Source organism: Chelonoidis abingdonii, chromosome 1, assembly GCF_003597395.2.
Source record: "Chelonoidis abingdonii isolate Lonesome George chromosome 1, CheloAbing_2.0, whole genome shotgun sequence".
Classification (NCBI taxonomy): domain Eukaryota; kingdom Metazoa; phylum Chordata; order Testudines; family Testudinidae; genus Chelonoidis; species Chelonoidis abingdonii.
This window is the reverse complement of record NC_133769.1, coordinates 110721867-110746178: the sequence shown is the minus strand read 5'-3', so window position 1 is coordinate 110746178 and position 24312 is coordinate 110721867. Positions and strand designations below refer to the sequence as shown.

Genomic DNA, 24312 nt, shown 5'->3' with positions numbered 1-24312 from the left:
AACAGTATCATAAACATTTCCTTCCATAAAGTCTTTACAGCATAGATTCAAATGGCAGGCAACCTACAATCAACATGGCCGATGCAATTTACACCCAGTGCCACCTGATCTTATGCCACTTATGTATTCATAGTTCTGGAGATACTGTTCCCACAGAGGTAATGTGGAGTGCTCAAATAAGTTGCCTGCTACTGCTATTAATATTGTACACAAGGTACAGACATGCAGTAACCATGCAGCACCTAAAAGCTGCTTATGACATTTCCACACCTTTCCATCTGGTTTCACTAGAGGGGGCCCTAGGACTGGAAAACAGCAGCTGCAACCAAAAGATCAGCCTGCTGGAATAAGCAGAATCTGATATTGTGGGAACCTCTTGTGATGCTTCTCTAGAAGCCTCACACTCCACTTCAACAAGGACTAACTGTGATAAACTTGGTATTGAGGGTCCTTAGAGGAGGTAGGAAAGAAGCTCAGATCAGCACTGAGTGCCTCCAAGTGGCTCATTTACAGAGTAGGAGAAATGAGCATCTCACAGGAAAGGATCCCAAGCAGAGGGGAGGGGGTGAGGAAGGTGGTGAGGAGACTCCAGAGCTCCTTCCATGTACCAGGCGCCCATGCCTGGGACCTCTGGTCTGCCCATGCTGCCACTCTATTGGTTCAAGTCCCTCCTTAAAATGCACTTCTTCCAAGAGGCCTTTCCAGCTGAGACCTCACTTCAGAGATGTGTTAGTAAGCTGAAGGTTTGAAGATCTCTACCCCTTCCCTTAAAAACTGAATCCTGGCACTAACAAAGGCACGTGCCAAACATCACCAGTGCCGTCACGTTGATTCTGCTGTATCCCAGCCCCCACATCGTTCATCTAAGCTGCAAGCTTTCTGGGGCAGGGATGTTATCTTCCCACCTGTCTTTAAAGCACCTGGCCTCTTGGTGGTGTTATACCAATAACAATGTCAGTCAGCATTGGGCGGGAGGAAAGTGGGAAGGTGCCGAAATCCTAGAAGGTAGGGAGGGGAGCTCTAGCCACACAACATTGGCTCTTGCTTCCAAAACAAGAAAATTAAACCTGTATTTGAATGAACAAACCCCACAGTCACCACAAGGCATTCCCCACTTTTGTCCTTGCAGCACAAAAGCCAAGAAAACACGGTCAGTTTTGTGACTAGAAAAACTGATGGCCCACGGCAGCCTCCCCGTACTCACCCCCTATTTATGAAGTCTCCCTTGCCGACTGTATCTGGTTCAATGCAAATATTCATGAAGTCTTCTGTTCGCTATGGAAAAGATTTAGAATCCAAATTGTTAGTGCTTCTGCTGCAGCATCACACCCTCCATACTGCAGCATGTGCTGGAAGCCCTCTTTAAGGAGACTTCTTTTCCACATCCCGCACTGTCCCACAAAAAAGAGGGTTGAGTTGTATTTTATAAGGGATGGGAGGAAAAAATTTTTTTTCCTGACTTAAATGGTCAGCATCAGGTTAAAAATGATCCCTAATGATTCCTTACGAACCATTATTCTGTACCAAACACAAAATCACATATTCAACAAAAATATTAAACCAATTTTTATGATCGTTTTACCATTTATGACATTGGTTTCTTTTTGCATTTCATGCAACTAGTAGGACAATGAAAGTAGGCTATTCAGTCTGACTTCTGTTCACAATACAGTAGTTCCTAGTCAATGCTTCTTTCAGGTTCTTACGTAGCACAATGCTGCAACATTTGGCCAGCAAGTGCTGCAAGAGGAAATGTTTATTGGTTAAAAAAAATGATGCCCACTGGAGTTAAAAAACATGAAATGATGGAAGCATTTCTTTTGGTCCTTGATTTTGTAAAAGCTTATCTGTAGGAAATATAGATTTGGGGTCAAAGTATATCTGACACTGTCCCTTTAAATTCCCGTCTCAGTTGACCCATTGTCTTGATTTCCTACTTGCTACATATGCTTACGTCAGGCCTGTACTAGGAATGTTTGCCCTTACAGTAATGTTGGCTAGGGGTATGATTTTTTTAAACATTTCTATTATGGCAAAAGCCCTAGTGTAGATTCAGATAGACTGACAAAGAAGTTCTTTTGCCAGTATAGCTTTTTTCATCTGCGGAACTGGTGTAAGCTACACTGGAAAAAGCACTCTTTTGCTAATATAAGCTGAATCTAAACTAGGAGAATTGGCTGATATAGCTATACCAGTATAGCTATGCCAGTCAACCCTATCTAGTGTAGATCAGACCTGAGCCTGGGATGGGAGGGAGGAAGGAATGACTCATGTTACTCATCTGAGATGCCTATGGCTGATTAATGAGCTATGTGATAGATTCCAAAGAGTCTCTATCCAGTCCCTTCAGGCTGGGGGGACAATGACCATTATATGTGGTCTCAGGGATGAGTGTAAAAGCATGGAGGACCTAAGGGGATCCAGATGGGTGGGGATAAGATATGATATGAAGATGCTTGTTTAATGGGGGTGAAGCTGCACTTATGTAAACTGTCTTGTTCCTCCAGTCACTCACTCAAAAGATGGCAAGTTCATGGAGTTGCACTGGTGACCACAGCAGCGAGCACATGCCCCTCCCCATTGACTAGTAAAGTGCCACTAGCGCTGCTGCTGCACAGAAAGGCCAAGTGAATGGAAATGAAGAAGTGGCCCTAGGGACTGGATTATGATCATGGAACACTGAGGTCTTCACTTTAGATCACAGGTTCTAATCCAGCCCAGCTCAGTAGTGACCAAAGCTGTTACCATCAAGGACTGTGGATGCTTTCAGTCCAGTTCCTGTTGGTAGCCTGCGCAGGGAGGCCAAAGGCTGCGTGGAAATTAAACTATCCCCGCACTGCCATGTTGTGGCATGTTGGGGCAGAGCAGTATGGGGAAGCTTACACTAAGTAGCCTGTTTTTGAACCTGGTCCTATAAACAAAGGGCTTTGATCACTGAGAATGTCAGTCCAGCACTTTCCATCAGAACTAAAGACTTAAATCAACCCAGAAATCTTTGCTGTGATATCCTTGCTATGAAACATGGACTCCAGCCAGAGATGGTCTTAGGGGTGCTTGAAACAAACAGCAGCATATTGCGCCAAGGAGGCTCTCACGGGGACAGCTTTACTTGTCTCTCCCCCGTCCCTCACAAAATAAATAAATAAAAATGATCAGCTCCTGTCCTCTTTAATTTAAAATGGCCACAGTCCTCATTTTAGTGCCAGCATTTCTGAGTCCTTCGCTCTGTAGTTGGCAGAGGGACAGGGTCAACATTCCAGGCACACATCCAGGCTGAGTGCTTCATTTCAGCATCAGTAAATAATATCTCCACTTTTCCATGGGGCAAGGAGAGGAGGTGCCTAACCCCTGCCATGAAAGCTTTAGGATTTCATTTGGTTACTGAAAGCTTCCTGTTACGCGCACATTGCCCTCTCTGCCCCAACCTGGCTTCTGCAATCCAGTCTCACAGGATCTTTATAATGACCCTTAAAACTGGCCCCCTCTCAGATTCTTCTGCAGTCCCACAAGGACTCCTCGTTCTTTCTGCTGATACAGACTAACAGGGCTACCACTCTGAAATCTGTCACAAGGACAGAGTTTAGTCTGTGTAGTCAGGAAGATGGGAGTTCAGCAAGGAAGGAGTGCTCTGCACGGAAAGGGATTTATTTAGACTGTGCTCTTACTGTCAGGTCAAGCTGCCTGTTCTGAGTTGTGATGGAGATTTCAATGGTGGACAGCTGCATTTCTTCCCAGGCCTCCAAAGTCGCCTCCTGGGGGATTTCTGAGAATCCAGAAGGGAAGAGACCATTAGCCAGAAAGTAAATTACACTGACCAGAGATCCACTGCTGTGACATACGAAAGACCGGTGGCAGCTTAAGTGCCTCTGTCCCATTATTTCCACAGGCTTTGTTTCCTTCAAACGTAAAAAGTGACATATAGGGAAGGGAAGCTGTGGGGGCTGGGGCGGGAAAGTTAAGTTGACAAACAGCACATTGCACAAATGCTTTAAAAGCAGTCCCTAGTGACCCCAGATTGACAGGACTCTTGGGCTCACAGAGCAGGAGCACTTAGCAATCTAATAAAGGGATGTAGCCCCACTCCAGCAAAATCCAAAAGCTGTGACGTTTAGGGTGTTGTGCTAATATTTATTTCCCACAGACAACGTCTCCTCATCCCTGTCATAGCCTGTGCTCACCACTTAGTCCTGCTTTCAGCTCATCACTACGTGTGTAGGGCTTCTGGCCCAGAAGAACTGGATGGGAGTTGGAAGCCCATCAATACCAGTGGAGCAAGCAAGGCACTCTCTTGAGGGGCTGAACGCGCTGCCCGTGTGACACTCCCACCCCCTGCTGGGCCAAGGACTAAGCGCCAAGAACTCCTAAGGGGCCGGGTAGTGGGCCAAATTTCTCACTCCTCTCGATATTTGCTCTCCATCCAGTAAATGAGAACATGCTTCCTTTGAGGCCATCATGGCTGTCCAGCAGGACGAGGGATTCAGGGACCACTAGGAAGTGGCATGATTGGCCCCCTACCGCCAGAAGTGCCTGCACTGTCTCTCTACAAAGTGCTTGACTTCTGTCTACTTGGGCATTCCATGCTCATGGCCACTGTGTCTGAGCACTTGCTGGCCCAGTAATAGCTCAAGTTCTTGTTGTACGTATTGTTTGCTGGGAGCGGGCCAGAGCATACAAAGTACTTCTCTGTCCTTTTTTTGAATGTCATTATTGCCAAGCTAGCAATAACCACGATGGCCGCATCCCTGCAACCAGCCTGACAGGGTTTTTGGGATGGTGGAGACAGTGAAAAAGGAGGAAAACCAGAAATAAAACCTGGACAATGTTTATACACTGCAGTGAAGTCTAAGGATAAAAGCACATGCAGACAAGATCTGCTCCAGTGCTTTCCCCATGAAACAGCCTTACTGGATGGTGCACTGTTGGATAAAGCCCATTTCTGAGTCTATGCCCACACACATGCTGCTTACCCTTTTGGGGAGATGCCCAATACAGTGAAAGCCTTCTGTAAATCCTCACATACAAAGGGGGTCTGGACAGCTTCTCTTCTGGCTCCTCAGGGGGTCTCTTGGTTGGGCCCAAATACGTAAGGGAAGCTTGATGTTTCTGAGGCCATTCCTTGGATTTACCCAAAAAGGAGGAAGAAAAATGACCTTCTGGTGAGCAAGCATCTGCTTATTCTGTGAGAGAGAGTGGGAGGTGCCAGCTACATTCCCTTCACAGCCCGAGGATCCCACCCCCTCGTAGCCCACTTTAAGGTTCTCCATCCTTCAGATTCCCATGTGGGAGCTGACATTCTCCCAGCTGGGAAGGATAACACAAGACTCCAGAGCCTGTTCAGCTAGTCCTCCCTAGCAGAGCAATGAAGTGTATTTCCTCCCTGGCAGAGGGCTGATTGTGTGTTGCCTCTGCTGCAGGAGGATATGAGAGAGAGAAATCTGTACTAGAAATCCAGTTCTCCTGCCTGGCAACATACAGAACTAATCATAGGGCCACAGAGGCAGCTCTAGCAACTTTATAAAGCATTTGAGAGGCAAAACACTAACATAAAGAACACTGTTACTAGAGCCCTGCAAATCTGCGGATATCTGCAGACCATGTCTGCAGATCAGAGGCAGACACAAATTTTGTATCCGCGCAGGGCTCTAACTGTTATCCAGTGATATTTCTGATTCTAATGCCAGAATTTTAGATGCTAAAATAAAACATTAGCTACTCAAATAGTGCCTGTGGCTAAAACTGGGGACACCATTTACTTCCTTTTTTAACTAACTTCTAAAAGACTAAATACATACCCAGAGGGAATAAATGATGCCAACCACTGGCTTGGTATTGAAATTAACACACTACAGAAATTCAGCTGATAGCCCAGATGCACAAGGTACATATATTCTTCTTTGCACAGGAGAATGGTGAGGACTGGAAGCCAAAAAGTTACAAGCTTGTTTTGGATCATAGGACTCACAATGTAGAGCTTCTCTCCTCCACACCTCTAAGCATGGTGAAAAATTCCATCATAGCTCACGGTCACATTAATAGGACTGATCAAATTGTTCAGAAAGAGCAGTACAAGCATAAGAATATTAATGATCCTAGGGAAAAAGCAGGGCCTGAACTTAGTATTTCTTCCAAATTACTGATATGGCTCAAAAAGCTGCAATGTTTTGGACCATCATTTTAGAATAAAGGAGAATAGTCACTGTAATGACATTATATACAATCATGGTAAGTCCTTCACCCTGACTATTATGATCAATTATGGTCACCCCATTTCAAAAGGGGTACAGCAGAAATTGGAAAGGTACAGAGTAGGGAAGTGAACATGATTAGTGGCATAGCAAGACTTTAAAAAAAGAAGAGATTAAAATAGTTGGGACTATTTAGTTTAGAGACAAGGTGAAAAAGGTAACGGTAGAATAATGAATGACACTGAAAAAGTTGATGAGGCTCTTCTGTCTACAAGGTGGCTCTCAAGGAAATACAAAGGCAAGAGATTTAAAAATGAGAAAGAGATTTTTAAAAACACAATGTATAAACAGCCTGTGGAATTCACTGCCACTAGACATCACTGAGGCAAAGATCAGAATGCTCTTTAAGTCAGACATTTATGTGAACAATATGAATATACCCAGTAATGCTTGGTAAGATATAAATGTATACTATTATCAACTCCTCTGCTTTAGGATCTAAAGACAACCCCTAGCTGCCTGGGGTTAGGGAGATGCTTCTCTCATGGGCATGCTACCGCATAACTATCGATTATGGAGACTTATGAAGCATTCTGTGCTGGCCACTATCACAGACAGGATGTGGGCTACATGGATCTGATCTGCTGTGGCAATTCCTGAGTAATATCATAGCATTTTTATGAAGGTTTGTATGTTTTAACGTTAAGAGGATCAGGAGGACAATCTGACTAGAAGTGCATCACCTTTAACACAGGTCAGATGTTAAGCTTCACCCTGTCCCTTAAAGCATCTGAAAACTTTAAACTGAGATATAAGCAATTAACCTTTGTGCTCAATTTATCCCGCCTGGGAGCCTCTGTCTGACTATCAACACTCGCATGCAGTCTACTTAGAGGCATTTTTTACATCAGATGAATAAATCGGGGTGAAACGTTACCACAAGGAAGCCTGAAGACAGACTGAATTGGAGAAAGATGGCTGAGCTCCCTCTACCAATTATCAGCTGCACCAGCCTCTCTCTAGCTTCAAAAGTGGTTATTAGCTCCCTCTAGTGACTGATTATGGTTCCAGCAGTTCCTCAGACCAGGAATTTTACAATATATTGTAAGAAACAACATACCTGGTTCAGAGCTTCACAATTAAGGCTGTATGTGTTTCTAGGTATCTAAATTAGCTGAATTTCCCTCTTAGTTTATGTTGTCACTAGAACGCCTCAAAGGAATTATAATGAATGGAATATTTCTCCACATACAGTGCACATACTCTGCCTCTCTTCCCCCCTCGCTAGGTATACTTTGCTTTTTATTTTTATTTTGTAATGCAATAATACTTTACCTTCAGTGTATTGAAAAAGTGAGCTGCTTTGGTTTTTAGAGGCCCAAGGTACCAGTATCTGAAAAGAACCGAGGCAAAATTCATGAGAAAACTCAGGGGGCATTGGGTAAAGTAAAATCTTCCTTGATGCAACACATGCCAATGTATATACATTTGCTTTCCATTGAGGTTTATTCTTGTGCACTTGAACTTCAAGATACAACAAAAATGACTTACACAAGACTTATACACTACAAGATGTGTAGTTCCCGCAACATAATAGCAGCAATATGTAATCATTAGCACTTTTAATCCAGTGATCTCAAAGTGCTTCATGAAAGAGAGTATCACTATCCTCATATTACAGAAGGAGAAACTGCAGCACAGAGAACTTGCCCAAGGTTACACACACCAAGGCAGTGGCAGAATCAGGAATAGACTCATGTCTCAAGTCCAATGTGCCATTGCTGGGTTGCACAGAACGGGGAAATGCACTACAAAACCTGCATTACAGCTTGCCCAGCGCCTCAGCAGCAGAGTGCCACCAAGTTATCTGACACAATCCAAAACGACTCAGGTTCTCATGGTCAACAGCTGATAGGATGCATCTCAGCAGGCTGCATGAAGGGATGGGATGGAGGATGTGAAATCAATTACTTCTGAATTAAAGGAATAGGCGCTCCTAATGTTTACTTGCCTGAAAGTGCTCTCAGACCAAATAAGTATTTAAATAATAAAAATACAGGTACCATAAGTACTGGATGACATTTAATGACACATGCAGAAGGTCAACATAGCACATGAACTTCAGCAGCTCTGGAGAGTAGGAGACCCAAACTATATAGGCTTCCATAAACCTCAACCAGGATCCTGCCACCCACGTTACACTGTCACCACTAAGCCACTGACTCATCTGTCTGCTAACTGCCTCCCATCTCCAACATGACCACCACCACACAAGACCACAGAAAACATCATGGCAGTCCCACTGGAGAGTGTCTAGACTGGAATGGAGGGATAACCATCAGGCAGTCCACAGAGATCCCTGGAACCAGTTGCTACTCTCACGGTCCCTTCCCTGCTGAACTTGTGGCTCAACTCCATCTCTGCCACACCTTAGCTGGTGCCTTCCCTTCTACCGACCGATGCAATACGGAGTCTGAAGCGGACCATGTCCTGCACAAGGACATCACTGCTCGGGAAAGATCAGGGGCTGGCAGTGTGTCAGAATGAGTGAAGACGTGGGAGTCTACCCACTGGCAGGAAGGCTAGTGGGTGTTTAGGGGAGAAGAGAATACATCCCATTAGCTGCTGGCCATGGGAAACTTGGACTACATCTAAGAGGCACTCCTGTCACACAGTGGCAAGCACCTTAGCACCCTCACCAGCTGCTGCACCCCCTAGTGACAAAGGCTCTGATCCAACCCAGGCCGTGTCACCCCATTCTGCTAACTCCCGACCCCTCATCTGCTGACTGAGGTGGTTCATTTATGAACTACCACATCCCTTTGCTTCCCAGGCACCCAACAGCTGCAGTACAGCTCAGCACTATTCATTTGGAGCAAACCCAGCATTTATTAGTTTAGTGATCAGAAAACAATCAGCAGACAGTACATTCCAGGCCACTCCTGGCAGGAACTGAAGGACATTTCTATTGCATCTAATGTTCTTTGCTGGAGTTGAATTACATTATGAGTGAGTCTGCGTGTGTGTCTTTTCCTTGGTGACTGATGAAACCCAACGGACAATTACTCCTCTCAGAGGAGACTCAGGAAAAAGCTTTCCCATTGGCTTTGTCTGTGAAAGAACTTCCAGAATTGGACATCACAGAGCAAGCGTGAGGTTAACATTTTCAAAATCAGGTCAGCAGAAAGTAAAATGCTAAATGCATATGAAAGGGAACATTGAAATGCCTTATACTTTATCATTGTAAAATGCTACGGAACTTGCCCATGTTTGTCCTCTTCTAAAGCTCATAAGGACCTCACTGCAAGCTTTGGGATGGGAAATACCAAGGGCTATTAAAAAAAAAGGCACAGCTACAAAAAACACATTGTATTTCTTTACTTGCTAACTTTAACTCCTGAATCTCTGTAGGATCCCCATCTTAATCCAGTCACTGCAAACACTGGCTGCTCCTTCTCTCCCTGTAAAGAAAAGCAACGAGTGCACATTTACATTCTTTTTTGCAACCATAAAACAGTCACTCAGCTAATCTATGACCAATCCCAGAAGCAAAATTTTATAGCAAGGGTGTCTTGCAATAACCAAAACCAATAAGGGCTGGACAAAGCTCAAGTGGTACATTCTATCTACTCCAACAGAGAGGAAATCATAGCTGAAGGTTTCCAAGGTGCCAGCAGTTCACTTTGATTGTACATCCAGCAACGACTATTTTAGTTTGTCAAGCTCAGGAGCCAAAAGAAAGGTGTGCTGCACAGCACCACTAAGTACCGGCTGGAAAGACAGCTCTTTGCTCACAGAACAGATATACCAGAAAAAGGAGGTACTCAGAAAGGCGACAGGCATGGTCAGAGGTTTTCCAGTCTCAGATTTTCCACAATGGCAGGTTATTAATCCCAATATCTACACAAGATGTATTTTAAATCAATTCACACAGCTATTATTATCCCATTCCTCCAGAAATGCCAGCATTTGCAAGTTATGCATTCATCGAGCACTTTCAGCCTCCCCAAAACATTTTTAAATACTCAAATATTCCCTTTAGCTCAGAACATCCCACTTTATTGTATGCAACCCATTAGGAGGGCAAATGAAAGGATTTCCACTATAACGACTAAAGTCATAAGCACAAAGTGATGACATCACTGACTGGAGGGGGAGTATTCTTGTGTAAACATTAGCTAACAGGATTCCCCAATACTATGGAGAATGGAATGGCCAGAGTGCATGAGAAATAAACAGAAAAGCGTTCAGAATACTGTTTTCACCTAAAAGTGAGAGTGGAGGGTGCTATTTCTAAACAGTTTTTTTTTTTACCTTGATCTGCAGTACATCAAGTGGAACTGTCTCTCCCTTCAGAATGGCCAAGGTAGCATCAGCAATGTGTCTGAAAAAGAGCCAGACGGACACAAAAAAGCAGTGTGGGCTTTTGAAGTATTATTTATTTGTTTTACAGTAGTATCCAGAGACCGATCAAGATCAGGGCCCCACTATGCTGGGCACTACATAAATATATAGTAAGAGACAGTCACAGCCCCAAAGATCTTACAATCTAAACAGTGTGTCATTTTCTTATAGGATGGGAAGCAAAAGGAGTCAGCAGTAATGAATGACAAAAGCCAGTGAAACTTTTTCAGAGAGGTTCATCATCCAACTACTCTTAAGGAACATGTACCTACTCTATTCCCTACCTCCTTAAGGATTCTAATTGCAAATTTCTTTTACTATTGGCAAGCAGAGAATGTGCCAGAGGTCCGTGCATAGGATTGAACTCACTCAAAATACAGGTGCATATTACTGCTATTTTTGCAGTGTATCAGTGCACTTATCTGGACAAGGGAACATACTATTTATTTCCTTGCACAAGGCAAGATTCATTCCTCGTTGTCTTAGATTTTGTAGGCTTTGAAGGTAAGACAGTGACCGTTGATAAAATATGGGAGAGATTGAAAAATACCATAGCTCTAAGATGGTGTAATTTATAAAAATGATTCAGGGACTTAATGTACGTTATTATACTAAATTAATCTATTCTACGCTCCTTTAGCCTTATATTGTGCCCATCATTATTGCCTATCTTAACCCAGCCTTCATGCTTCTCATGATGGTTGCTGTTCATCCCCCAGGGTTAATATTAAATCATGACACATGGGCCTCAAAAGCCTCTCTCAACAAATTGTTTAAGATTCTGTACCACAGAGCCTGTTAAACATTTCCTCCTTCAGTTACCGAATAAGACCTGAGTTCAAGATTGCGCACATTTCCCATGACAGCTGCATATATAAAACACTTCGGGTCAATCCAACATCCACTGAAGTCAATAGGAGTTTTTCCATTGGCTTCAGTGGGCCTTGAATCAGTCCATTAAAGGAGGAAAAGGAACCTTTTTGTCCATTTCTTGGCTCTTTATGGCTTTTGAACTCAGAATTTAAGTCCAATAAGCAAAGGAGGAACCAATGTCCAAATATCTAAAATGTTACTATTTATCATTCTTATGTCTGCACTCAGGTTCTGTTACTAACATGGGCTGTTAAGCAGCTTATTGACAAACTCTTTTCAACTCCACCAATATATTGTGGTCCCCATTTATGCAATTTGTTATCAACAGACAATAAGATCTCTCAATTCAAATGACTTCTTCAAATCCCAAACATAAATTATTTTTATTCTCCTGTTGATTAGAGCATTGTCCATCTTGTTGAGCCACAAAGCACTCTGGGAATTTTAATGAAGGATCAGATATTATGCCAGTTTGGCTTGCAGGCACTGTGTATACCAGCAATGCTTCCACAGAGCAGAATGCTAATGAGTTACAGTGACAAGAGTGAACAGAGCTCACAGTGAAGGGAATAAATCCATTAATATGGGAGAAATTGGAAGGTAGAAAGACACGAGGAGAGGAAGAAAAGTTGGTTAATTAAATTTTTTTAAAACAAACAGAAAAATAAGCTTATGTTTAACATAGCGAAATGCAGAAATATGATTACTGCCTGACTGAATCAGACCCATGGTCTGTTTTGTCCACTATCCTGTCTCCTGGTGACCAGGAGAATCTTAAACAGATGCTTCAGAGGAAAGCACAAGAAGCCCTGCAGTGGGCATATATGGGATATATTGTCCTATATACTGGGGAAGTTTCTTCCTAGCACCTACTAGGTAAATATTGGCTTATACACTGAAGCAGGAGAACTTGTATCCTTTCCAAAACCTTTGGGTTGTTTTGTCTATTGTGTCTCTGGCTAGTCTCATTATCCATATAAATGCCCAATCCTTGTTTGAATCTTGCCAAGCTCTTGACTTCAAGGGTATCTTGGGGTTGGGAGTTCCACAGGATAAACTGTGCATCCTAAGAAAAAATATTTCCTTCCATGAGTTTTAAATTTGCCTTAAATTTCATTGACTATCAGGCCCTTAAGACTACCAATTACTGTGTAACCCAGAGAGGAAGGGAGGAGAGATAACAGAAGAAAGATCTGAAAAACCCAAACTACCAAGCAGCATTTCCCCCTCAAAAATAAAACCAAATCTCCCCTCTCACATGCAAAACTTACTGGACTTGGTTTAAGCTTCCAGGGTAGAGAGTTTGGCTCAGGGTACTGGTCTTTCCAAGGGGAATGAATCCAATAGGAATCTTACTGAAGGTAGCCTGGAAACATGAGGGAAGTAAATTCACATTTCCATCAGCTGAATTATGCTTCCTGTGGGGACTATTGCCCCCTTGGCATTAAGCAGTCAGGCACTTCCCAAAACAAGGCAGTAAACACATGACTCAGAACATGGCATTGGAATCTCTGAACCCACCAGTGCCAACTGGCTACAAAGGAGCTTTCTGTAATCATTAGGAGCATCATTACACACAGGTTGGCAGATACACACTACCTAACGCATGGATTCTGTCAGCAATCTGCCATCTCTCTGCAACTCAAGGTGGCATCTGAAGCCCTGCTGCACTGAATCTCATTTATCTTTGCAGAAGCCCTCTTGGTAGAGAAACCTTGCATGACAAAGATTTCCTCAAAAGAAAAAGTATGAATTGATACAGCAGAGGCTTTGATTGTGGAAGTCATTGCCTGCGTTGTTTGCTGGCCCATGATGCAGCAAAGGCCTTGTTGCTGGAGCAAGCTAGTTTATCGTCACACCACAATAAACCGTGTTCCCTGAAGTGTGTAAGCAAAACAATGTAAACTTCTGTATATTACAATGTTCTCTCTCTTTCCCTCTCTCGCTCTGCTGGGTACTGTAGCTTGTAGCACTGTAACACTGCAAATCCACATCAGCTAAAACTGCATCCTTTTGCTATCACTTTTACCTGCTAGCCCCTGGCTTGTAAACCCTTGCACCTCCTAGCACCCTCTTCTCACTCTACACAGTGTCATTTTATAGCTTGCAAGAGATTGGCTCTTTGCAGGCCTACTTGTTCCTACTTTGCCTTCCCACTTTACTAAAGAGGTCATCTCTTTAGCGCCTTTAATGGGCTCTTCCTATAATCAGAAGTGTTGTTAAGACACAATCCGCAAAGGGAAGACAAAGCACAAGCAGGTGGGCAGATCTGCAGGAAATCATTACCTCTAGCAAGTGGATTGTCAGTAGGGACAAAATTCTGTGAGGTAGGAGAATTCTGTGGCCCGTGAAATGCAGAATCAGAAGCTCTGACTATGCTATAATGAACTCCCTCACCCTGCAGAATAATGCAGCATACAAAATATTCCGGGCTACTGTAAATTAGCATAAACTGCATTTCAATGCACTATCTGTCAAAATGCTATCAAACGCTCAAAGTAAACAAATGGAGAAAACAGAACATTCATTCCTTTTTCTCCACTCTCTTTCAATGATAGGGAACTTATGGGTCAACTGCAACAATAAGTAGTACAAAAAACTGCAGAGAAAAATGTTTTGTTGTCATCATTCGTTTTTTACGTTCACAGAGTCCCTTTTAAAAATTACCGGCTTATTTGCAAAGTTTAAATATAAAATGGTTGTCTGGTCACAGTCAGACAAAGTAATTGTGTAAGCAGGCACAATTCCAATTGCCAAGAGGATCATCAGATCCTTGTCTGAATCATTTCATTGCCTTTTTTGCAAGAGTTCTGCCAAGACATTTTGGAAGCACTCCTCCCCTGCTTTGTTAATTAGCAGTGTCCCATCCCTGGTAAAACATATAATTGCTTCCAGTGCAAGTATTCTAGCATTAGCCCTTAAAATTTGCTTTCTGCAACCATTTATGTAAGTAGAAATGGACTGCTTTAATACTAACGTTAAGTGAGCATAAAAGGAGTAGGAGCACAGCCGCACTGATTTCAGTTTTAGGTCACAAATACAGAAAATCACTTGTATTTTTTTTGACAGCTCTATTGCCAAACAAAACACCAGTCACAATTGGGACACAGGCCTTTGAAAGTTTTGTCTGGCTTCTGCACATTCCTTGCTCTGTAACTAGAAGCCCCCCAACAGTTTGGGCTGAGAGCCATTCCACTAATTGAAAACGGGAGAGAGAGAAAGGAAGTGGGCAAAACTGCAGGATACTAGCATGGCTGACTCATTAAACAGCAAGCTAGCCTTGGATTATCTGCAGGAATGTGCTTGGACCAAGAAGCCCAATTGAATGCCTGGGATGTCCCCCTCAGATATAAATTAAAAAAAATAAATAAAAACTAAACACCCTCACCTCATCTGCTCTGCGGAGGAGTCCGGTTATGACCTGAAAGATAGTGGAAATATTTGGCTTTTGGATTCTTTTGTGCAGTTACAGTAGAAACCTATGAAATGCAAACATTTGCTGTTCAGAATAGATGCACTTTTATGAGGCCTCCAATGTTTTATGGAAGGAGCTGTAGTTTCTTACACAGAAAGGGGTAAATTTTCTGTACCCACCATAGAGAATGGCAGGGGTTTGAAAGTACAATCACTGATTGAAGTCAACATATGCATTTAAGGATGTAACAGAACCAGATGCTTGTGCACGTGTTATGATGGCACTCAGTGTGCTCTTAACACATGAGGAAATGCTAAAAAAAATAATCAATTTTAAGGCCAGAAGGGACCATAATCTAAAACATATCTTCCAGAATAGGGTGACCAGATAGCAAATGTGAAAAATCGGGACGGGGGTGGGGGGTAATAGGAGCCTATATAAGAAAGACCCAAAAATCGGGACTGTCCCTATAAAATCAGGACACCTGGTCACCCTATTCCAGAAAGGCATGGAGAATCCACTACTTCCCTTGGTAATCTGTTCCCGGGGCTAATCACCCATATAATATGAAATTACTCCACACAAAGAGCACTCTGTTTTGTATCCTTTGTAACTGTTTAAACATTCTTTGTCTGAATCCCTTGCTCAGGACAATAAACCCCACTTTTCAGTCATTATACCTTTCTGGTTTGTGTGTGGAATATCTGCAGACTAGTTTTAACCCAAAGGTGATGGGATGTGTGTGCATAGGAGGGTGTGTCTTTTCACAGAGTTTGAGTTATGCTACTATGAACATCAGTTGCTTGGGAAAGCATTTTCTGATTTCTTTATTGCCCAGTAACTCTCAAGTGGTTTCACTGTCAAAACTAATCCATGGCATGTTTTTGAATGAACATGTCTCAAATCAGAACTACAGCATTCTGCAACTATGTTACACAACCCTCCATCTTTCTATCCCCAATATGGTATTGTGACTTTTTATACACAAGCCAGGAGAAAGCTCCCACAGTACCTCCTGTACAGTTCCATCCCCTCCTGCAATAATGATCAGGTCCGTATTTTCCATCAATTCCAGCAGCTTTTTTGCTTGTCCTTCGTAATCTGTCTGAGATACCAACAGAGACCAAGGGTCAGAAACTCAGATTACCATGCCTATAGCCGCACGTCCACAGATAAGTCTGTGATGCATACGATTTGCTCTATTATTGCCCTTGTCAAAACACCAAGCACTTATTACATTACATGAACAGAAATCACTTCAATGATGAGTGAAACAAGTCCCCTTTTTAACAGCACTTCTTGTTGAAGCAGCAGCTCACATGCCACAGTGAACCCTAGACAGATGTATTTGGAATATAGTTGTATTCAGCGGAAACTGCATGGAGAATTAAGATTGACTGCATGTAGTCTAAAAAGAACTTAAAACAAACACCTGGATTTTCACTCTTGTTCTTGCAAAAGAAAAATATCACAGGATCTTTTAATGGTCATCAGTGCTAAAAACTGTAGTTTTGTCTCCTCCAAAAAAGGCAGCCCATCCAGAAGAATAATGCCTCTACACATGCTGGGGAAGTGGTTCAGTGTTGACCAAGAGGGTACAATGCCACCTACTGAACCACAAACTCTACTTCCTGCGACACCTCGGTTTTTGTAGTGGTACTGGCTCAGCCACATTCTGATAAACTTGTGAAATCTAAAGCAGCACAGCTGCAGTTTGATAAGAGACTTGTAAAATAAATACAATAAATAGAATTTCTTCTTGGGCTGACACTATATTTTTTTAGTAGAATAAACACCAATAAAAATAGGGGGTTTATCATGGAAATAACAACACAACCTCATCAATAAGGCAGAAAGATACATACATAAGAGTACACATATATTCCAAAGAGCAGTTTTTATTGCCAGTGTGTAATGAATACTAAACAGCCAACATATCAGTCTCAAGGATTCTTCAGAAACAGCAGGAACCCTTCACATTTGCTTTTCTTTTTCTTTCCAGTGAAGGCTCTTTGCAAATTCACACCCCTTTGTAGTTTAGCATCCCCCTCAGGAGAGAAGAACATTCATTTTGGGGGAGCCATTAAGGTATGCAGGATTATTTTTAATTAATCTGCAGCTCTCAACTGGATCGCAAAACTCTCTCACATCAATTTTACATGTTGAGGCAGAACTGGTAACTCCAAGGACAGTGTGGACTATGTGTCTGTATTACCATCTGACACTCAAATATTTCGGAGGCTCCTCTCAAATATCAGTTATAGAAGGGTTGCCTCTCACACCCACACACATATCCTCAGTCAACTCTACTGGAAATTAAAAAGAATTCAAACTGTCTTTAAATTAACAGGAAAGTTTAAACACTCAGCATCAGTCCAGGTTCTCAGCATTACACACAGGTTAACGTAACAGATAAGGTCTTACCTTAACTATGGTTATATCCAAGCCAGATAAATGTAAAATTGGGGCGGCATTCTTTTCAAAAAGGTTTCTTGCTTTTCTGGAGAAAGTAAGGGGGAAATTATTTAATCACTGAGGAGAAGGGGAGGGAGATGGTGAAAATTCAAAGCAAAAAAACCAAACAAAAAAAGAGTACATGTTCTGTGGAACAAGTCTTTCAGCCTGTCTGTCAAGAGTCAATCGCAAGAGGTGGGTTTTGTTTTAGTCCAAATGTATGAATTTTCTAGACTGATTCTAAAGTATGTCAACTTTTTTATGCAGTCTTCATAATTGCAAAGGAGTTTTTTAAAACATGTTCCAAAAATAATTAGTAATAATCAAAACAAGAACTTGAAAGAGTAATTTATTATTTAACACACAATTAATGTGTTATGGAGCACTGTGCCTTAAAGTCAGGAAGGAAGCAAATTCTAGTTTTAAAGGGGAAATATTTTTAAAGTTACTTGTTCTATATATTATTTAGTAAGTTTAAAAACAAAAACTTTACCTGACCTTGTTTTGGTAAAGCTTGCATGCATTTTATGCCTGGAACTGCATAATAAAATAACTATGCCATTAATTATACATTACTTGCAAGGAACAGAGCCCAGGAATAGAAAACGGAGACTTTCAGTTATGGACACTGTACATTTCTCAAAGATGAGTGGTTTGTCACAAGTCCACTACAGCGTCATGGGACAAAACATGCGAGACAAAGTACTTCCAGGACAGGTAACTCACTTGTCCTTTAATATTATTCACTGGAGCCCTCCCCAGATGTGACAGGGAGTATAGCCAATTGGCAGGGATATACACATGCATCGCCAGCAAGCAGACCATTTTTACCAACACAATTTTCAAGACAACTGTTGGCATTCTCTAGAAACCCAACTCGGGTCTTATTGAAGCATGTATACCATGTTCAGTGGCATGGTATGGGGCAGGACCCCTTCCCCAATGGCTGGCTTCCACGCAACAGGTTCATTGGTTACCTCTGACCGTCACAAATGTGGAAGACACTACTATTGGTTATTATTGTTGCTGGGAGGAAATCAAGGTCACTTGCAGGAAGGGAATACTGATGGCCCCAAAGCAGGAAACAAGAAAACCAGCAATAGAGGAAGCTTAAAATGATTTGGGATTCATTCTTTTAACATAAACAACATCTATATCTTGATCCAACATTTCTGGTGCAACTAGCGTAAGTAAGAGTTAGATAATACCAGATTTGAGTGGAGAGGAGACACACTTGAGCCTGACAGGATGGCTGGCCTTCACAATGAAGGACAGTTTAGAAGTATAAAGAAGGGGTGCATGGGATGTGGGGAATGAATGTAAGGGGAACTTTACCCCTTGCAAGCTGCTGGGTTGAGAAAAACTGTTGCTTTCTTCACCTGCATGTTGGAAGGAATCAGCTGGTTGCCAAACACCTAAATAAGAAGAAAAAAAGGAGGAAACAGGGAGTTTCTCGTCTAAGTCACCTGTTACTAGAGTTTTAAATAACATTTAACAAACATCATCATCATACCCTCACCCCACACTACATACAAATGCCTTCACTGTCAGGCCTACCACATAGGTTCTCATATTAGCAGAGCCTACTATTAATTATTATTATTAGTAGTAGTAATTCCTTGTTCCAGTGACACAGGAAATTTCAAAGGCTGAAGTCCTTCTGAGCAAAAAATCCTCTCTCTCTCTCAAGTCTCTGACTCCCACTACCATTCTTTATTTCAGACCTAAATTGTCCTGTCACTGACAGAAATCTTGGGAGTTATTCTTGATCTTAAACTTCTTTTCCCTCCTACATATTCCTTTAACGTCTACCTACCACCACCTCCACAGCATGGCCAGAATTTGCCCTTGTTTTGACCCCATTCCTGCTAAAATCCTTACTAAGATTGTAATCACTTACTAGGCTATTGGTATTCCGTCTTGTACATTCTCCTTAAATTCATATCTTCTAAGCTTTCATCTAAAGGGGGAAGGAACGCTGCAACCAGACTACATGCTCTTACATAGAGCAGCACCTTCCCAGGCCTGTGTTTTCAGACTCCATCAGTGGATTCCTATCCCACCTCTGTCCCCAGTTCTAAATAGCGCCCATGGTTCTCAGAGCTCTTCATGAGCCTTCACGCAGCCTCTCATACCATCTGCTCACTCCATTCCTGGCCACCTTTCTGTCCTCTTCCCACAATTCTTCGTTTTGGGGATCGGCAAGGGAAGATTGTGCTTTCACCTGTGCTGCTGCCCCTCTGTGAAACTCCCTCCCTAGCTCACTGGAAGGCATCATCACTCCCATAACAAACCCTTACAGCCTTTATTATTATCACTTTTTATTATTTGTATTAAAGTAGCACGTAGAAGCCCCAGTCGTGGACCAGAGCCCCATTGTGCTAGGTACTGTACAAAGAAAAAGATGGTCCTTGACTCCTTTTACATGGGAACCTCTTCAAAGCATTTTGTGATGCCAAACAAGGTGGCCACTATATACAAAAAATCTCATTATTTTAGTGATTAGCTGTTCAAAATAGTAATTAACTCCAATCACCACCTTTATTATGGGAACCTGAACTAAGAAAAAAATTATACAATTAAAAAATAAAATTCAATTATCCTTTTAAAGCTCCTGGAAAAGCAGGGAAAGGAAAAGGGTGTATGAAAGTGGTTGTTGGGGAGAAGAAACGTGGTGGGGAAATCAAACCATCAGCTTTTAAGTTTTATTTGAAAAACATCTGGGAAAAGCCACTGATTAAATTTTATTACAATTGTTTAAGGGAAATCAGCGAAAATGAGGGCCCTAATCAATAGTCCATGGTATGTTACAGCTGTTAAAAACAATTAATTATTCACTCAGGGGGAAATGTGATATATTTATTTGTTCTAAACAAACAACCCGTCACTCTTACGATTTATGACTAATGACAATCATTTCTTTATGTGATATACCTGAAGGTATTTCTGTAGAAAATTCCTGTTTTAAAGAGAGGAAATTAAAAATAATAAATAGAAGAGTTTTTTAAAACTGTTTAAGAGTCCTACGTCATGAAAACAACACAGGAGCATATTTTAAAATGATGTAATAATACATTTTAAGATAACATTTGAGAAGGTCAGTTTCTCTTTCATGTTACCTACCAATAGTCGAACTCTTTTACTCTTCACTTATATAGCACTTTTCATACAAATACGCTTCACAAATATTACTACACCACTTTAAGGTGTATTATAATCCCTGTTTTACAGAGAAAGCAGCTGAAGAGCAATGTGACAAAACAGAAAGTTCCTTAACGTCCTCAGACGTCCAACAAGAGTAAGATTCAGACCAATGTCAGCCAATCAGATCACATTTGCAAACGAGTATATATATGCAGGTCAATGACAGCTAACATTCACAAGAAGGAGTTGTAAAAAGTTTTAAACGATGTGGTGGGTTCCATAAAATAGAATTTTAGATGGTCATATGACATCACAAGGTGATGAATGTTCAAATCACCATACCCTGATAGAGTCTTTGCTTGAAATGTAGATATACTGGTCACTTTAGCACGGAGCTTGCTCCTTCCTGAAGTCTGTATGCACAGGACTTGCAATATGATTAATAATTCAATGAAGAATTGATATTTTAAAAATTAGTATCTCTTGTATCATTCTTTCACTGCGGTGGGTCTTTTAGTCTGTCTTCCTTGGATTTTTATTATTTAAACGACATCAGAAGGATGCATGGCACTTTGCAAACAATTAAACATTACTCTCTTCCTGAGCATCTTACCGGCTAGAGGTCTGATCCAACCAGCTCTTGCTGCTGCTTCAATATATGTTTTTATGTCACACTCAGCACCACCATTTTGATGATAAATACACTTATGGAAACTGGAGATTGAAAAGAACTACTCATCCACCTAGTCTATCACCTTTCCAATGCAGGATAGTTCTCTGCAGAACAGTCTCCTGCGCTTTATCCACTGTAGTTTTTAAGTGTCTCAAGAGATGGTGTTTCCACCCATTCATTTATGAGACTAATCCATAATCTAACATATCCCAACTTTATGACTTTCCCAATATACAGGTAAAATTTATCTTTCCTTAATTTAAGTTCCATTACTTCCAGGGTAGGTCTATCTCCTTGTTCCATCCTAAGCAACTCTCCCTCTTTGCAATGACATCCTTCTGACACTATGCACATTTAGTTCTTTTAAGCTCTCTGTTGGAATTATCAATAATATTTGAAATGATAAATATTAATATGGGAAACCATAAAACACTAATTTAACAATAAATTCTTTTATTAAGTCCAAAGGCCAAATCTTATACAATTGCTCTAAACATACCTAAAACTCCTAAATAATAGACAATTTACTACATCCAAACAGTAACAAAACATTTATAAGTATTTGATCAAGACACTTACAAATGAGCTAAACCTAGGGGTACTTAGACTCATAGCGGTCAGCTCCGACGTGGTCAGGCAGGCATTAGCAAGGAACGTTTTAAGAGTTTACTTTTTATATCCTTTAACAAACAAGTGATGTCACTGCCAGGTACCGACTTTAACGAAAAACCAAATTGAAACAGTTTCACCCTTCTTTCCAGTCTTAATCCAGATAAGATTTACAACCTCCTTTCCTCTCCTCCTTCTTGCTGCCCATCAGTTTTCCCATTGTACCTGGATTCAGATAGGCTTTAACCCTGGTGTGTGAGGTGGGACCGGCCATGTTGGCTCATTTTAAGACACATTCTCTTCTGTTTTATTTAAAACCATCTGCAGTCACTCCTACTGGTCAGAGGCCTTCTTTTTAGACACTTCCCCTTGTCTCATTAGTTATTCTTTTGAACCAGACATCCTCCCTACTTTATTCCTTCTGGCCTTATAACTCACTGTTTTCAAGCCATTCCTTCTACTTGCTAGTCAGGGCCTTTCTTTACAACACCCGTACACTTCCTTAATCAAACTTAAGTTAACTCTAATACTTTAATTTCATATTTACCAGATACTTTCCTTATAAATCAAATCAATCCCTCAAACCCTTTATTCATCTTTACTCTTCCGTGAACTCCCTCCAATCTGGCAGCATGTTTCAGGTAGTGAGGTACTAACCGCTATTTATTGGAGGTGACATATAAGGCCCTTATCACTTGTTATCTAAGCACTGAACAAGACCAGAGAAAGCATAAGAGTCTAGAGCAACTGACGTTCTCTATCAGAATTAGTGGAGAATTTGAATATATAAATGTGGGGAAATACATTGATTTATTGTGAGTAGAGTTCATGGGGAAAGGTTGTCTATTGAAAAGGTTATCTTATACTTTGATCAGGCTTGAGGTCCAAAGACTCTCTTCTGCTGACAAGCTGCATAGCCTGGGTCACCTTGCTGAGAACACTCTTCCTCGCAGCACTTTGTCTAGATTGAGGTTTCTCTGTGGTCCTCACTATTGAGCAGTTACTTTGGGTGAAGGTGTCTGAGGAGAAAAATAATTTACACCCACATCTCTTGGCAGGTCAATACTATAGTGATGGGCGATGGTTCAGAACCCTCCAAGGGCTCTTGTCAGGGTTCTGGCACAGGGAGCATGATCAGAACAAGCTTTGGTTGGCACGGGCAAGGAGGCAGTAAGACTCATGAAATATCTACTGTGTCAACAGTGGAATGAGAATGGAGTGTGTAGTGGCGCAGTCCCTGGAAAACAGCACCCACCCAATGAAAGAATACTTGGTAATAGCAGGCTTCCCTTGCAGGAACACTACAGTAAGAAGTGCCCCAGTTAACTGGCCTTACAGACCCCACATGGCAGAAGTAGATGTGTAAAGAGAAAGTAGTGAGGCCAATGCTCCCGAAGGACAACGACGCAGACTTTCACTAGAATCCTATGTGAAATAAGTTGATGGTCTTCATCCACTTCCTTGTGGACAAGTAGGAATATTACAAAATCAGCCACCACAACTGATACCCTTGATAGACATACACAGGATTGAATGGGCAAGGATACTTGACTACCCCATCAGCCCCAGAGATAATCTCTCTAGGTTAAAATTAGCATGAAGCACCTTACATAGTTTCTGCTGTACCTGTTCTACGGTATATATAAAATTTCAGTCTCCACTTCTGTCAGTACATTTCCTCTTCACCATCACTTTGCAGACAGATGGAACAATTAAATCTCCATAGCTGAAGGACTATGCAAACTGAATAGTACCAAGAACTACCTTAATGATGCAATTGCATTGTTTATTATGGCACTGAATTACAGGTACAATTAAGTCCACCAGCCTGTTGAAGGAAGGGGGCCTCATTCATCCTGTGGCTTCATAGCAACCCCCCCCGGCTCCCCCCCAAAAAAACAAACAAACCCACAACCACGCAAAACAAACACCACAGCCAGCATCCCTGTCAGGTTTGTCACGTAGATGAGACCTTCTGGGAGAATCTCAGGAGTCCTGCACAATTGAGATAAGATGGGGATTTTAATCTAATTGTATCACATTAAATGGTATTACCTGGGCTTCCTGGCATGCAGCTCTCCTTAGCAGGTTATCACTATCAGGAAAAAGAAAGGAGAGAATGGACGTTAACATAATATAAAGTTTAAGGAGCTAAGGCAGAAATGGTTAGTTTTTTTTTCAAAACATATGCATCTGCCCTCTTTCTACTGTTTTTGACACCCAGTAAAATATCAGACTGAGACCTTTAAACACCATATGGAAAACATTCTACATAAGAATAATTTTGCTTCTATATATATATATACACACACACATATATAGCATGTACATATACATATACATATACACATATATAGAAGCGACTGGATAGCGTAGTGGTTAAGAGCGCCGCCCTTTGATACGAAAGACCGGGGTTCAAATCCCGGTGTTCAAATCCCGGTTGGTACTCAACTTTCTAGTAGGGGTCCTTGGGCAAAAGGCCCCCTAACGCGTCACCTGCCTACCTCAAATACAAGAGTGACAAGAACTAGGAGAGTCATGCCAGCTTGGATGTC

The 24312-nt window shown here is 41.7% G+C and overlaps 1 protein-coding gene across 1 annotated transcript in view; it reads right to left on the bottom strand.

The window, feature by feature from the left end:
* The window catches only part of AGK (acylglycerol kinase), a 69154-nt gene that overhangs the window by 5731 nt on the left and 39111 nt on the right, over window positions 1-24312 (bottom strand). The window contains exons 3-14 of the mRNA XM_032783191.2: window positions 23813-23852; window positions 18667-18746; window positions 17302-17377; window positions 15890-15982; window positions 14851-14883; window positions 12734-12828; window positions 10500-10569; window positions 9567-9646; window positions 7521-7578; window positions 4968-5115; window positions 3666-3763; window positions 1205-1275 (exon numbers count right to left, since the gene is read on the bottom strand). Coding sequence (XP_032639082.1) covers window positions 1205-1275; window positions 3666-3763; window positions 4968-5115; window positions 7521-7578; window positions 9567-9646; window positions 10500-10569; window positions 12734-12828; window positions 14851-14883; window positions 15890-15982; window positions 17302-17377; window positions 18667-18746; window positions 23813-23852 — 942 coding nt within the window. The remainder of the gene's footprint in view (window positions 1-1204; window positions 1276-3665; window positions 3764-4967; window positions 5116-7520; window positions 7579-9566; window positions 9647-10499; window positions 10570-12733; window positions 12829-14850; window positions 14884-15889; window positions 15983-17301; window positions 17378-18666; window positions 18747-23812; window positions 23853-24312) is intronic.